Raw genomic sequence first — 17,384 nt, 5'->3', positions numbered from 1 at the left:
TAATTTGGAACACCCTTGCACCCTCAATATCACCTAACCTGATGTATCTTCCAACCAGTTTGTTCCATGAAACAACATTCTTGTGTGGCCTCTATTCATGAAGGTAATTAGACGATTTAGAATCATTGACACGATCATATGCTGATATCATGATATTTCAAGAAACCAAAATTTTGTTGTTGATTTCATCAAACAAGTGTTGTGTTACATGGACCAACCCACATTGAGAGTACATATAGAGCAAAGAGTTCTAAATAGATCGGTCTTGATCAATCTTCGGTTTGAGAACAGTGCAATGAACTTCACCCCCTTTGGAAACAATAGTAAACTCATCACATTTGCTAAATGCTTAGGCAAACTTGTATGCTTAGGAGCATGCCTTGAGCACAAACCTGTAGGTGAAGTGGCCAGAGACAACATTGGTAGTGTGCATGTGGATGTAAGTGTGTAGAGCTTGAAGAGGGTAGGAAGAGTTGGCAAAGGCTCGAATCATAGTGTTGCAAATGAAGGAGTTTTGCATGGAAGTTTGTTGGAAAAGGGAATGATCATAGGATAGATTCCCCTTTGGAGAAAGTGCATAAAAGAAGATTAACTTGGCACTACAGGGAATGTGAGAGTGAAGGCCAGCTTTGATGATAATGACTTGGAGTTGTTTCGGTTCCAACATGGAACAAAGGTGCTGAATCACGCAACTTATGCGTGAATATGTTCATGTCATTGGTTTCGTGGTGTCTCGTTGTCACTACTAGTATTCATTATGATCAACATATTATTAAGAGGTGATGTTGGTGTTTAGTGTGGTATGCAATGATATGGAGGTCTTTTAATCCTTTGGTATTCTCATAATCGAAAAGAGGTATGGACGAGATGCTGGAGAAAATACAAGTCTTGACATGGGAATGGAACAAGGCTGCTTCTGTCTAATTGGATTTTAAATCCAAAAGAATGCACTGGTTGTGGTCATTTAGGAATGTGAGGAGGTTTGGAAAAAGCTTCAGTTTTCGTTAGGGGCAGAGGATCAAACACTTGGTGAGCATTTGTATATGGAAATGTCACGAGTAAAATTTAGAAAAAGGCAACTCGAAAATTTTGAATACACAATCAAAAAAGAAATAAAAGACCAATGAAATCAGAATCTCATTCTACATCACTTTTCAGATTATTATAGCAATCCAGATAATGGATCTTAAATCCATTTTACCCCATCCCTTTTCCATTTGTTCATATTCATGAATTTAAACATAGCCTTAACTAATCGCGTTAAAGAGATTTATTACAAAAATCAACCATCTTACCTCGCATTTGTTTTTTTGTAATTAATCATCTTATCCTGCATATTAATTAATTTATAATTAAATAAAAATATAAAAATATATATATTATTAGTATATTTTAATTAAGTTATGTATTAAAAAGTATAATAAAAACATATTAATAATATTTTTTTATGCTCAATTGCATCACCAAGATTTGAGCTGACTTTGTGCAAATGGATCTAAAATTCTAAATCACTCTTTATCGTTAAGCTGACTCTAATAAGTTTTAATCATAAATATTATTACCTTATCCTAATAATTGTTTCTCATAGAAAAACTGGGAATTTTCATCTTTAAATTTTTGTTTGGATTAGAAAGAAATATGAAAGATAAAAACAAAAAAGGATATATTAAATAGATAGAGAGAAAAAAGTAAGAAAGAAATACTTCGTCACTTTTTATATCATTTCAAAAAGAAAGAAAATAAAAATAAATAGGTTAAGTAAAAAGCAAACCCTGGTTTGATTACACCTAACTAAGAGGTCACGTGATTTGCATGTGTGGTTGATTTCCTTCCCCTGTTTAAAAACCAAAACTGCATCGTCTCTGTTTCATAATTTTCTGCAGTCGGCAACTTGAAGCTTCGATTCTGTGTTGTTGCTTTTACTTCCCATCAGAATCAGAATGGTTCGTTTCCTCTCTTTCTTCCTTTTTTATTCCCTTTCCTCTCATAATATTTTGCGTTGCAACACGATTTCAATTTTCTTTGCTTTCTTTGATTCCTAGGTCTATCTCCTTCCCCCAACGCCCTAATTCCCTTATATGTTTTAATGGTTATGCTCTGTGTCCTTGATCGAGGAATGCTATTGGCTGAAAAAATGTTGCTATTACTGTAGAATCGTTGATTTGTGCTGATTCTTGTGGTAGATGGTTGTTCTGTTAAATGTTAATTTAATTGAGTATTCGTTGCGTTTTCTGGACTAACTAGCTTAATGATACTGGACTGTGGAATCAAATTTTAGTATTACTTGGCTATGGAGAGGGATAATGTTAAATTTTTTAGGACTATAAAATAAAATTTGGATTCTGGTTTGTAACATTTTTAAATGCAATTTTTTTAATATTGCAGGATGGTGCAAAGACACATGGTGCTGTGTTGGCATGTACAGATGGAGCAGTTCTTCCCGTCAGTCAAGTGTTTGATGCAATTAGAGAGCTTGGGAATGAAGGAGTTGAGCAATGGGATCCTCTAGTTCTTACTTCTGCCTCACTCTTGAGTATTTATCCCGCTCCTTTGATGATTGCATTTCTGCGTGCGCTTTAATAATCTATCATTCTATGCTCTGGTTGTTTGTGTAGAATATGCATCACTCTTAAGTAATTCAAATTTTGCTAAATACCATTTTTCTATTTATGTTTTATTTTTCTTTATTTACTGTAGAAAATAAGGGAATCTTGGTAAGAAAGGATACATACCTGCTGTTATGCATTGTTTTTACTTGTTAGATGTTGTATATTTGTGTAAGTTAATCTTTCTTGGTTCAACATGTATTTATTTTGTATAACTTATAGCCCAATAACTTGAGTAAGGATGTGATGTTGTTTGAGTTTTCTTTTCTTCTTCTTTGTCACTTTCCCAGCTTTTTTCTTTGTTTGCTTAGTTTATCTGCAACAATAAAAGGGGACAAATTTCACTGTTTTGCCTTAGCTACTTCAATTTTGGATCTTTTAAAGATCATTGGTTCAACCTTTAGTTTGGAAATGAAATGCCTTAACTGTGAGAAACCTGGAAATGGCCATTAGCCACTTCTTCCTGTATTTTGTCCAATTCCTTTAAACATGTGCCAACCCAATAGTTATTGTTTTTTTGAAGAAGTTGGATGAAAGTTTCTATTTCTCTTACAAATGCTCGATTTTCTATTTTGTGCACATATCATATTTTATTGTATTATAGCCAAAGAGACCATATTTTATCACCTATTTTTGCAAATTTCAGGCAAGTTGCCAGTGGATTCTTCCTCTGTTGATTTTCTGATTTTAATTTGGCTGTCAATTGATTGTCCTGTGGACCAACTGATTCAAGAAATTCTTAGAGTGTTAAAAGTAGATGGTACAATTCTTATTCGCAAGTCATCTCAGTCTGCTGTGGGTTCATTTGATAAGGTAATAACAGCTTACATTGTGCCTGAGTGTGTATTGTTCTACTGCACGATCTGATTATTTCCCCCAATGTCCTTGCAGATAATATCTGCTCTTGAGAACAAGTTATTGTTGGCAGGGTTTACAGAAACACAAGTTTTACAATTAACTGGGGTAAGTTATATTAACTGTTATCTGCCTCTGTCATCTCCATTCATCATTTTCGTGTTGTTTTGTTGTGTTTGATCTGTTGTACAACATAATACAATAGAAATTTGTCAGACAAGTTGAATAATAGGCTGACATGTGTCTTGAAACCCACTTTGCTGGTATTTTCAAGTTAATGATTTTTCATTTTTAGCACGATCAATAATTTCAGCTAGATTTTTTTTCTTCTTTTAAATCATGATTTCCCCCTGTTCCTTCTGGCATATTTGTCTTCCCATTGCCTGTTGAGTGGAATATGGGACTTGAATCATCAAAAGTCATTCTTGTTTTTTTTTTCCTAATTAACTGCTGTGACCATCTTACAAATTCTAACTATCAACATGCTTTGTATGCACAATAGATCAAAGCTAAAAAGCCTTCATGGAAAATTGGTTCATCTTTTGCGCTAAAGAAGGTGATAAAGAGTTCACCTAAAATGCAAATTGATTTTGATTCGGATCTAATTGATGAGGATAGTCTCTTGACTGAAGAAGATTTAAAGAAACCCCAGCTGCCACCTGGTAAGGAACAGTTGTTAAGTTTCTGTTCCTCACCTAGTATTTTGTGTGATATTGGGCTCTTAGCTGACATGTTTAGCTATAGGTGATTGTGAAATTGGGAGCACAAGAAAAGCCTGCAAAAATTGCACCTGTGGGAGGGCTGAGGAAGACGAAAAAATATTGAAGTTAGGATTGACAACAGAACAGATTAATAATCCTCAATCAGCTTGTGGCAATGTATGTGTTCTTTTTTTTTCTTTTGCATTATGCAGTTTGCTTATGCTTTCTAAGGCTGTGTTCAATAAGAATGTCTAAAATGGATTAGAATTATGGTCATTGTGACTAGTATCATAAGAGCTACAATTCTCTTGCTGATTTTGTGATATGCTCCTTGCGAATAGTTACCGTCTATCTATCCTCTAATACTATTTCAAATTTTTTCTCCCGTAATTGGCATTGCTCTCAAAGTTGTCTTTGGTCTGCAGTGTGGGCTAGGGGATGCTTTCAGGTGCAGTACCTGCCCTTACAAGGGACTGCCTGCTTTCAAATTGGGCGAGAAGGTACTTTCTCTCATCAACTGTTTGGTGTCATTTCTTTGGTATGGGCATCGTAAGAATTTGATATTTCCACGCAGGTAGCACTGTCCGGTAACTTCCTTGCTGCTGACATATAAATGGATAAAGTTGCAGTACGCTTTGTCATGGGAATGATATTATTATAGAATTTAATTATATAGTATGGAATTGTCATCAGTTATGTTAATGCTAGCAGAACCATTCATCCAAGTTGTGGTTTTGATACAATTTTACATATGACCATACGAGAGATTCAAGTTTTCCAGCTATTGAAGAGCTGTAATGTCATTGTCTGATTTGTCTCTTCCTCTCTTCTATTTTCCTTGTTTGAATCACATGAACTAGTATAAGTTATTGGAGCATGAGTAGATGTAAATATATATTAAAAACATGTAATTGTGTCTCAATTGTAGGGTAGGAGGTTTTTGCAGTGTGGACTTTACTAATTTAGTGTGAGAGACGTGTATGGAAAGGGTGTGGGTGGGAAAAGTTAAAGGATTGTGCTAATTTATTTTTGTCAATGTACCATAGATTTGCTGGAGCCATCGCTTAATTAGGACAATGTACGTATAAATGAGCACTATTATATGCATAAAGAATCATATTTGCCAATAAATACATGGAAGCTAGAAACGAAGTTATACAATTGAAGAAACAAAGAGTAACTATGTTTACGGAGAAGCAAGTTAATATACTCGAGCAATACTTTGGAATTAAATCAAGTATGCCTCGATCACTTCATAAATGGAGTTCACAAGGGCATGCTCATAGAGATGTGTGTTCCATTGTGATTAAAAAATAATTTCCTTCAATAATGTTATCTCTCATTCATTACATTTTCCATAATGAATTTTAAGGCAACAATTTAACAAATTTACTATATATAATATTGTGATTAGTTGATAATAAATTATATTTAAGTAATAAGGTTATATTTAACAAAAAAGACTAGTCTCTCACAATGATCATGCTTGGATGATTTTATTTTGTCCCTAAAAGTGTGAAGTGTTATCAATTTAGTCATTTAAAAATAATAAAATGATTAAAAAAGGCTTGAGAAGTTTCTATGTTCTCAACTTGAATCCTAAAATTTAATTTGTTGTAATTTTAATCTTAAAAAATATACATTAACTTGCCTCTTAACTTACACGATTTTTTTTTTAATTTTGGACTAAAATGAGTGATAATTATCCTTTCAAAGATATTTTTGTTATTTTACTTTCAGGATTAAATAGATCTCACCTCATTTTTAGGAATCAAATTGCTCATTTACAAGTAAAAGGTAAAATATTAAGATTGTGGGTTGACATCAATTACTATCTTTATCTTTGTAAAAGTGTGGACTAATTAAAAATTAGGTGATAAACGAGGATATAATCAACAAAAATGTATTTTAAACTTTGAAAATTAAAAATAAATAAATAAATTACAAAATCGATTATTAAAAAGAAATAAAGAGAGTAGGCTCAAAATAAAATTATGTGAGCTCTATGTTGAATAAAAAATATATATTAATTTTCACTTCAAAGTTATTTTTAACAAAAAAAAAATAATTTCTGTTAAGAAATAATATAAATTATTTTACTTAAAGTTTAATATTAATAAAGAATCAGTTTTAGAAAATTCTCATCATTCAACATCAACATGTGTCTCTTAAAAAAACCCATCAAGATGTGGTACTCTAATGTTATTAAATAAAAATAAAACGAAGGAAAAAGAGTGAAAAAAATGATATTAATTTCAACCTGACACAAAAAGAGGTGTTGTTCAAAGTGCAGAAGGGAAGCCATAAGTCACAGATCTAGCCATAAAGTGGAGAAGGGAAGCCATAAATCACAGATCTAGCCGAACTTCGATTCCAAGTACGTACTCGCATTTCATTTATCTATTTTCTTTTCTCAAGTGGTGTTGTTCAAAGTGCCGCAACCGCGCCTCCGTTGTGTTACTGTTACCACTCCACGAACGTAGCTTTTGATAAGTGGGAATAGTAATACTCCCTTTTTGTTTGTTTCGCCTTCAATTGTGAATCACAAACATAGGGATATTGTATTTGTGGCAAAATGCGTTAATTTCGTCTTCAATTAAACTAAACGCGAGGGTGGATTTTTTCTGTGTTCTTGGAACTTTTTATTTATTTTGTGCTTCTAGACTTAATATTGTATATTTTATTTGATGGTTCGATTGATTTTTTGCCTCTGGACTTTGTGTTGAGTTATTAGGATATACCTCGAGCTCCAATCATTGTTTTTGGATTATTTGGAAGCTTTCAAAATGCTAGAGATGTTCATTTTGATTAAGACTGCTTTAAAGTTTTATTACTGCTTAGTTGTTTTCTGTTTTTTAATTACTAAATCTCAATCAAAAACGCTTTGTCTGGATAAATACTTATAGAAGAAGATATTAGAAGCAAAATGAATCAAACTTTAACATATGAGAGTAGTTTAATTCATTTTATCCTATTTTCTTCTCCTATTAGTACTTGATAAGAAATTTATCCAAAGAAAATTTTACTGTTTTGGGAAGTTCAAAATAGCTTTGATTTTAAATGTACTCCTGACAGTGGGATTCAATTGGATTCTCTATTGATTTCAAGTCCAAACAAAAAAAAAATTGTGATATATGGTTTAAGTATTGTAATTAGATTTAGTATGACCATTTGCTTGTTTCTGATGTTTATCTGTTGGAAGCAGATAATCTTTCACTCTTAGTGATTTGAGCTCAAGCAACATCCAAAAAATGCTTTTGGACAAGAATGATATTCAAGAAACTCATTATGAGGTTCTCCATGTCAAGGAACATGCAAATTATGAAGAAATTCGTGCTGGTTACCGAAGTGTTGTACTCAGCTTACATCCTGATAGGCTATTGAAGACGTCCAAGACATCCAGCAGTAATCAAACAACCAGAGAGATTTCTCAAAGTACAGAAGGCGTGGGAGATTCTGTGTAATTCAAGCTCCCGCTCATTTTATGATAATGAGCTGCGAAGTTCAAGGAAGGATGTCTTGGCTGCTTACATTGCTGAAGATTTGAGCTTAAGGAAGGATGTCTTGGCTGCTGACGTTGCCGAAGATTTGAGCTTACAGGATATGATGATTGAAGATGATGGAGAAGCATTGGAACTGTTTTATCAATGCAGATGTGGCGATTACTTCTCTGTAGACTCTTGGAATTGAAGAAAATGGCATATTCCTTATTGAGGGTGGGAAGTGGGATATCTGTACTCTATGCTGATACCTTACCTGGATCAGTGATTCTTCCATGTGGATCTTGTTCGTTAAAAGCTCGTCTGCTAATCAATATGGATGCCAATTGAAATTAAATTATCACTGATTTTTGGCATGAATAATGATGACTGGTATTTCTAACATTTTTTGTATGAAGATAGTTACAACTGCCTGTCATTGGGAAAATTCCTGGGGCAGAAATCTGGAGTGTCATTTTGATTTTGGAAAATGGAATGCAGTGATATTAGTTTCAGCTATGTGCCTCACTTGTTCAAATAAATCCATGGTGCTTATTGTATATTAAAAAAAAAAAAAAAGTTAAAGCCTGTGCATTCTAAATCGACTTTGGATTAGACTTAAAAAATTCATGGGTAAATCTATAAGAATCTCGGTTGTACTTCAAGGTCTAAAAAGCTGATTTGTTCCGTAAAATATATCATTCAGTGTCTGCAAAAGTACACATACGCAAAAATAAGTAAAACAGATTATCCAAGCATTCATTAGTAATGGTATAGCTCTCAGAAATTAGGATATTATTCATCAATACATTATACATACAATCTATTTGCAAACTGACGATTATTCTATACATAAAACTTCTTACTTTATACTATAAATCATAAATTTTCTTTCTTTAGTTCAAATAGTCTAGACCACCTTTTATCAATAGAAGCTTGGCCTTGTCCAGTTATATCTGAAAAATAAAACGATCTTTTATAAGCTTATCTTTATTCTTCTTTTCAAGGTTACTTCATATTGTTGGTGTTTCTTGAATTACAAAACAGAAGAAAAGTAATAAAAAAATGACCTTATTGATTGCCTTTAGCTTTTCAAATTAAAAAAAAAAAAAAAAATTGCTTACATCGTATTGTCCCCTCAGATTTTTTGCACAATTCTGAGCAAGTGTAGTGCAAAATTAAATATAAATTGGAGGATTCCAAAATAAATCATTTTAAAACCCAACTTGTAAAATCATGATTTACAATTCTGCTAAATATAATTTTACTGCGGAGTTTAATCGGATGGCATCTTGTACAAGAGAATCAAGATCAACTTCGTATTCCGGTCTAACATAAATCACCTATAATGTAGGAGTAGCTAGCTATGTTAGACCACCCTTTATTTTTTTTGGCAACAATATTGGATATAATATGCTATGAGATCATCCCATGACCAAAAATTTGGTATAGGTGCTGTCATTCCTTCTTAAAATACGGAAGTAAAAAGCTATATAAGTTGAAAATATTGCTTTAGGCCAGTTATACTTCTCCATCACTATTTACGATTAGACTTTGAACCCGAGCATTGCATGCGTTTTTTTTTTAAATTATATATATATCATTTTATATTTATTTATTTATTTAAATAAATAAAAACATCAATGTTTAAATATTTAGTACTATGTTAAACATAATTATATTATTAATGAGAAAGTTGATTAATTATATTTTTAATTGAGTTAATTTTATTTTAAAAACTAAGTATATTAAAAAATTTTGTAATTTTTTGTTCATTCAAGCAATGATGGTGATGCAATATCTTTTGAAAAATAAATGTACATAAAAAAATTATTCATTTTAAAGATTTTAGTAGTGAAATAAATATATAAATATTAAAATTGAAAAATAGTGTTAAATATTATATTTTTAATGAACACATATTCTTTTTAAACTCACCAAGTCGGTTGAATTTTAATATGATTTATTTTTTATTTTTTCTCCAAGTGCAATACCAATATGAAACATAGAAGATAAAGAATAATATATATATATATATATATATATATATATATATATATAAAATGTGCAATATGTATTTAAATTTGAGTGTGCATTTATGATAAAATTTTAAATATTTTTTAAATTTGTTGAAATAGTATGAATTCTAGATATGGTCATTAATTATTTTTAAAACTATAATTTTACTTATTTTAAATATATTAATTTTGTGTAATATTTTTAAGTTTTGAAGTTTGAATTAATTAACCTCATTATGACGTAATATAAATTGAATAATCTCAATTTAATTATTATTATTATTTATTTTCCCATATTTTTAGTTTTATTTTTATTACTTACTAATTTTTAAAATTTATTTATAAAAATAATTATATGTTCGAAACTTTAAATATTATTGTTTACATATTTATTAACTTATTAAATATGTCAACAATTATTTGTATTTATCATTAATATTTAATATGTTATTAACTATTACATTTTATTATTTCTTTGTAATAATAATTATATTGTTACATACGCGTTTTTTTAAATTAATGATATTTAATTAATGTATATTATCCTTTATATTCTAAATGTATAATGATATCTATTTATAATATATATATCTCCACAAATTAGTACGTTGTCACATCAGACCATTTGTTGATTTGTCGTTACTTCACTCACCCATCTCATTGCTCAGGCTAACAATACCCTGTAACCGTTACTACCACAATCAATGTTTGGTGTTGTTACACCATGTTTTTGGTCAATTACACTATCCAAATAATTGTTCACACACAATTCATCAAGAATGTTCATCTACTCTAGCAACAATGTGTCCTTGTGCAGTCTGATATAGCAATTTCCATACATGACATTTCTATTCCTATGCATCCATGGAGTACTCCTCCAAAACCCATGACATTACATTATTAACTATTACATTTTATTATTTCTTTGTAATAATAATTATATTTTTTACATGACATTTCTTTGTAATAATAATTATATTGTTACATTCTACTTTTGTGCATCACTCTGTATATATCACATGTCTATTTGTTTGTATTTCCTTCTACCATTTCATTTTCATGCCTGAAAAGAGAAGTTGTTGAAGTAGGTGAAGCATCTGTCATAAGGGTGGTTGCCTCTTCTACATGATTTACAAGATGGGCATACCAAAATTTCTATGCAAAATTGGGTCCTTCTTTGATGCTTTCCACATGTTTGGTGTAATGCCCCACCCTTACATTCTCTTTTGTTTTTGTATTCAGAAAGTATTGAAATTCCTTTAACATCTTTTCTCTAAATTTTCATTTTCCTCCATTTTAAACTCTAAATGTTATCTTTGATTTCGAACAACGGAAAACTAGAGTCATGACACAATTCATTATTTTCACTCCTGTTCTTCATCCATATTCATTTACGTGTGATTTATTTATTGAATTTCAAATTTTATCTTCAGTTTAGCATTCATCGTTGTCTTTTGTTGTAATTCATGACTCAATTTCAATAGTTATAGGAAATTAAAGACAAAAAGGAGACCACAACAGATTAAACATGAAGATAGTCATGATGTGTTGTTGTAATATATATTGTTGTAATATATGAGCTACATCAGGATGGTAAGAGCTAGTGCATAAGGAGGGGAAAGAAAAAACATGAAGAAGCAGGTTTCACACCCCAACCAACCAAAATATCAGTTGTTGTATTGGCTTTAAAGAAACCTAGGAGTAAATTACAATTTGTTGTCGCCAGAGTAAATTATGAATTCGTCAAAAAATCCCACAATGCTCATGAAGATTAACGATGTTGTCCATGGAAATCACATTCTGTGATGCAACAACCACCTTCCATTGACCCTGATCCCAACAAAATTGTAAACCTCTCCATGACAATTTTGACATAAATTAACTTGTGGAAGGTGCTATTCTTGCTCTCTTATGGATGCTCTAAACTACACTTTGTTTGACATTTTAGGGATCTTAATAAAATACCAATAATCACTGAAAATACATTACGTTAGATTATCAAGAAGGATTGTGAAAAATACCTGGATCCATGATAAACAGCGAAATTGACGAGTCTGAGGAACTGGTTTTGTGTGTTTTCTCAACCAAATCATCATTTTCCTTTTGGGACCTTAGGTTTCTCGTCAGATGGGGAGAAGAGAATACAATTTCTGATTTGGTGTATGGGGACCACAACCTTGCTTTAGGTTTTAACCTGTTAGAGTTCCCATTATTCCCTAACGGGTCAAACTGGTTTCTGCTTATCAAGCCCATATTAATTTCTAATGATAGTCCAATAGGTTCACCAAATTAGATCACTTTTATTGAGCCCATAAATGTAAAGAGTGAATAGGCATTTTGGTCCCTGTCTTTGTAGTCATTTTGCAAATTAGTCCATATCCTATTGAAATAGTCTCTATCTTTGCATAAGTGTTGCAAAATAGTCCTTGCCGTTAAATTCGAAAGTAACGTCGTTAGTGAGGTGCATTGTTGGTAATTTTAGTGCCACGTATGTAACGATCCGCCTCGTCGCTACAGTATCCACACTCTAATATTTGATAATTTCAATTTTTATAAACAGAACTCCCTTAATTTTTTTATTATGAAAATAGAAGTGATTTTGTCACAACATAAATTCATCCAACAACACGCCATTACTTAAGTGAATATGCATAATTACATAGAAACAATAATTCGGTACAGTCATACACATAACGAAATTAAATATGTTCATATATATAATTAAAATTCCAGTTTTACATCTTTAACTCAACAAAATAAAACTTAAAAAACCAACTACGGAGGAGTTGATTACAAAACACAACTCTCCCAAAATAACGCCAACGTCATCACGTCGGCTCGGCGGCTCCTCACCAGAATCTTACTCGCTACACCCTGCCACTGTCATTCTGCTCCCACGAATAAGGTTCGTGATCATCACAGGTATCAACCACACGATACAAAATTGCAAGGGTGAGTTTATTATAAAAGAACCAATACCAATTCCAAATAACCACAATTAGCAAGGAACATAGGCAAACATGATAAGCATACACAACAATCATTATTCAACACTCATATCCAACAAATATTCATCATTCACATCCAACGATTACTCATCATCCATCCATGGACCCAATCAAGACTGCACAAAATGATGCATGCACCTGACTCAACACTCAGATGCAATGTGGTACGTACCAACAACAACCAAATATTAGGAAATAGCCTAAGCGTGTCCACACGACACTCTCACTTAGGGAACTGTGCTGAGTTTGTCGAGACCACCCGGTTGTGCACGTAACAGCCCCCCTCCCATAGGTGATCAGCCTGGGAGCCCAAAGGTGTTCCCTACCAGGTGACAGCCCCCTAGTACAAAGTACACTTGGCCACAGTTACTCTATTTCCTGTGTCGTATGAGCTATGATCACGGCCAAAAGTAAATGCCAAAGACCATGGACCAATTAAAGCACCTAAGCATCCCCTCAGGAATGCTTAGATTCTCTAACCACGCTAGTTACCCACGTATGGGCCATCCGACAAGGTCAGTGCACTCTACCCCCCATGACATACACTTCATACGACGTATGATCATGGCCAAAAGCTAGTGCCAAAGACCCTGGAAGGTCAGTGCATAGTGCCCCCCACGATCATACACAACATCCAACGTATGAACGTGGCCAAAAGCTAGTGCCAAAGACCCTGAAAGGTCAGTGCACAGTGCCCCCCACGAACATACACAACATGCACATGCCAATGCATTTCCAACATCAATGAACAAATCGTATTTCCATGTCATTCACAACATAAATATCATCTCATCTCAATGACGTTATCAACAACAACAACAACCTCATTTCATATTCACATATTCATCAATAATAACAATTCATGTTGACATGGTCTTTATTAACAATGTCATCTCAAATCAATATCATCATAATCATCATTATCATCACATATCAATTAAAATCCTCAATAGCAACATCAACAACAATTCAAACAAACACAACAATATCATTTCCACACGCACAGCCTTCAAACAGCCAAAACAATATCATTCATCACAATATATATATCGCATCCCATTAGTTAAAACGTAATTTTCTTTGAAGAAAAATCAGCATGCACAGGGACAGGCAGATATCCTCATAGCTAGGTTCCCTGACCCTAACTATGGTGTTAAAATGGTAAATTTTATAATAAACTCCCCTTACCTATAGTGAGCTACCCCACGGATTCCTCGTCGCGTCACTTGAAGATTCCTTTTTGTCCTTGCTTGTCGATTCCACACAAGCCTCTACCATGCCAAAATGAAGGAGACTTAGTATGGATTTAAGAAAACAAAGCTAGTAACAGTGCTCTGGGTCAAACACCCACATCACTACATGAAAGAGCTGAGAGTATTTCGGGTTTTACAAAGGAACGTAATTTGGAAATTCCGACCACGCCAATGTGACCGGGGTTCAGTGTAGGTTACGAAAATAACATGCATTTCATGAAAGGATAATGTTTACAAAGTCTCTTTCTCTAAGGTTTTTCAAAGGAAGCATAAGACATGCAATGGCGGTTGCAAAGTTAGAAAAGATGCAAAGACAAGATGAAACTAACAAGAAACAAGCATAGAACCATGGTTACCTCGAAAGAAAACGAAAGATCAGATTAGGGTTTTCGTTCTCTACCGAAACCGCAAGCCAAGTTGGAAATTCTGCTTCGGTTGAAGGGTTCCTCTCGGTGTGGGTTTTCAATGGAGAACAATGATGGTTTTTGGTGGCTAATGGTGGATGTGGGTGATGGAGAAAGTACTTGGAACTTTAGAAATGGATTTGGAAGAAAGAAAGAAGAAGAAATGGCATTTTTCCTAAGCTACAAGAAAGCAAAGGCTGAAATGCTTAAATAAGAGATGCTCTCGGGAACGGAAGCTTCTAGCACACTCCAGATATTTTCTCAAAGATCCCAACGGTTAAATCATGGTAAAGTGTCTTGTGAAGTTACAAACCAAATTTCGAGAAGATTCAACGGTTGACAAAGGCTGGGCAGCGTTTCTACCGAGGCGGCTTCATGTAGTTTTCTCTAGAAGCTTCATTAAGAGGCTTCCTCCAGAAGCTTCATTAAGAGGCTTCTAGCACACTCCAGACATCTTCTCAAAGATCCCAACGGTCAGATCATGGAACAGTGTTTTGTGAAGTTGCAGACCAAATTTCGAGAAGATCCAACGGTTAATGAAGGCTGGGCAGCGTTTTTACCGAGGCAGCTTCATGTAGCTTTCTCTAGAAGCTTCATTAAGAGGCTTCCTCTAGAAGCTTCCTCGTGGCTTCTTTGAGAAGCTTTCTCAAGAGGCTTCTTTGAGAAGCTACATCCTTATCTATCCACCCCTCTATTAACTAAATTAACTTCCTTAAAAATAATTACGGATGAAAATAACGCAACAAATAATCAAACATCAAACATAATTACTAATAATATATAGATATATATATCAGGGTTGTCGCAACCTACCCTTCGGCGGGAGGGCGACGCGTGACTCGCGGGATGCGTGTTCCACGAAAGGAATACGCGCGGAGTCGCCACCAACGTTTATTTGAGGAAAACGTCGGAAAAACCGGAAAAGACGCGATCTACGAACTTTTAAGTGAAAGGTTCGGGAGTTGTATTTACGCACGGGGAAGGTATTAGCACCCCACACGTCCGCCCCAAGGGACGGCAGCCTTTAATCGAATGTGCAAACATGACTTTGATTTTTTTATGTTCCCTTTTTATGTCTCTATATCCTTTATACCCTTTTTATATTTTCTCTTTTTGTGGTCGACAAGGGTGTTTCCCTTTGCTCCTACGTATTCCTCAATTTGGGATGAGAAAATCAGACCTACGTAGTTCTTTTTTATCAAGTGATTCTTTTTTACTTTAAGAGGTGATCATTTTAAGGCGTTGGACCTTAAAAATGATCCATTTTACTTAGTGAGAAAATGAAATGACAAACTTCAAAAGCCTATTTTTATGGACGAGCTTGACTAGGCGAATTGATTTTAGCCTTTAGTTTCACTTTAGTTATTAATCAATTCGATTAAGAATGAGAAATCCCAAAGAGAAAACGTCCGATTGATTTTCCGCTTTATTTTACTAAAAGATGTCTTTTTGATTATTATATTATTTTTTACCTCTTTTTGATTTCCAACGTGGTTACGGCACGACCGAACAGTCGGAATTTATTTTAACCGAAGTTAATGGATAATACAATTCAAACGTTCGGTGGAAATTTATTTTATTTTTAAGTTAAGCGAGAAATGACTTAAGTAAAATGGCTTAAGCACGTCAACAGGGGGTATAAAAAGTAAACAAAACGAGAATAAAAATGCACGAAACACAATGTGGACCACTACGGGTACATAGAATGAATCGAAAAGCTTGGTTCGAGGTACTTACCCGTTGAAGATCGAAGAACGATGAAGAACGAATGAAGAACGTCGAAGAACGGTTGAAACCTTTGCGAAATTCTTCACGGAAAACGTTACGGAAACGTTTCGGAAGCGCCTCGGCTTAGATTTTCTTCACGGAAACGATTTTTCCAAGCAAATTCGAAAGAGAGAGAAGTGCCAAAGGGGCTGAACCCTTTTCTTCTTCACTTCCTCCCCTATTTATAGCAAAATAGGGGAGGTGGTTGCCGCCCAGCTCGCCCAGGCGAGCTCAGCTCGCCCAGGCGAGCCAGGTTGCTTCCTCCAGAAGCAACAGCCTTCTGGAGGAATATTCTAGAGGGCCCAAGTGGGCCTGGGTGCTATTTGCACCCCCATTTTTACTAAGTACACCCCCCTTTGCTGTTTTTTTGGTGATTCTTTTTTTCGTAAAGTTACGGAAACTTACGAATTTCGTAACGATACTTGTTTTCTTTCCGTAATGTTACGGAACCTTGCGGATTACATAATCATCCCCCTTTTGACTTACGGAATGTTACGGAACCTCACTTAATTATGCAACGATGCTTCCATTTGATTTCCGGTGTGTCACGGAAACTTACGGATTGTGCATCAATATTTTTTGGTTTTTCGACATGTCCTGGAATTTCACAAATTGCCTAATGATGGGTACCAAGCACCTCACAAGGACCAAAGAAAGGTCGCATGTCATCAAGCAAAGGTCCCCGGACGAAATTAGGGTATGACAAGGGTGTTACAACGTAGACTATCCAACGTGGCACTAAAGTGTGTGTTTATAAAGCTTCTTCTGGTCACTTCCTTCTTCTTCCTCAAATTAGGGTTTATAAGAGCTTCTTTCCTCTGAATTCCCTCCTTGTTCTTAAGTGTGCGTTCCTCAAATTAGGGTTTGTAAAGCTTCTCTCGTCTGTAAAGGTTCTCCCCTTTGCTTCTTCTTCTTCACTTGATTTCTCCATGTCTGCAAGTGGTAGTTCTTCTGCATTTTCTGGTAGAACCATTCGCCAATGCCACCATGGAAGACGTGCAGCTATTCGAACTACAAGAACAAGGAGGAACCCAGGAAGGTTATTCTATACTTGTGCATTGCCCCAAACAGGCCCAGATAACTGTCAATTTTTTTAATGGGTTGAAGAAGAAAACCAAGTTTCTAATCCTTCTTCTGTCACAAGAGAATCAATGATAGTGGCTGATTTGAACCTACAAATTGAAGCATCGCAGAAGAAAATGAGAAATTTAACAAACATTGTATTGTTAGGTTTTTCATTTTTAATTATAATGTTAGTTTTAGGGGGAATATATTTTAGGAAAAATTTGTAGT

At 34.1% G+C, this 17,384-nt stretch overlaps 1 protein-coding gene and 2 long non-coding RNA genes across 3 annotated transcripts; 2 read left to right on the top strand and 1 right to left on the bottom strand.

Annotated features, from left to right (window-relative positions):
• Positions 1 to 1,812: 1,812 nt before the first annotated feature.
• On the top strand, positions 1,813 to 5,039 carry LOC114378284 (anamorsin homolog). The gene is made up of 8 exons (XM_028336855.1): positions 1,813 to 1,943; positions 2,386 to 2,533; positions 3,253 to 3,419; positions 3,498 to 3,569; positions 3,964 to 4,123; positions 4,206 to 4,339; positions 4,588 to 4,662; positions 4,737 to 5,039. Exons 1-8 carry the CDS (start codon positions 1,941 to 1,943, stop codon positions 4,773 to 4,775), a joined length of 798 nt encoding a protein of 265 aa, XP_028192656.1. The 5' UTR covers positions 1,813 to 1,940; the 3' UTR covers positions 4,776 to 5,039.
• Positions 5,040 to 6,387: 1,348 nt separating this feature from the next.
• On the top strand, positions 6,388 to 8,160 carry LOC114379184. The gene is made up of 2 exons (XR_003659427.1): positions 6,388 to 6,539; positions 7,368 to 8,160. It is a non-coding gene; the product is annotated as an uncharacterized LOC114379184 (long non-coding RNA).
• Positions 8,161 to 12,501: 4,341 nt separating this feature from the next.
• On the bottom strand, positions 12,502 to 14,323 carry LOC114379803. The gene is made up of 3 exons (XR_003659613.1): positions 14,277 to 14,323; positions 13,856 to 13,938; positions 12,502 to 12,547 (listed from the first exon to the last, which is right to left on the bottom strand). It is a non-coding gene; the product is annotated as an uncharacterized LOC114379803 (long non-coding RNA).
• Positions 14,324 to 17,384: the final 3,061 nt, after the last annotated feature.

Source organism: Glycine soja, chromosome 12 (genome assembly GCF_004193775.1).
Source record: "Glycine soja cultivar W05 chromosome 12, ASM419377v2, whole genome shotgun sequence".
Taxonomy (NCBI): Eukaryota; Viridiplantae; Streptophyta; class Magnoliopsida; order Fabales; family Fabaceae; genus Glycine; species Glycine soja.
This window is presented reverse-complemented; position numbering and strand designations above follow the sequence as displayed.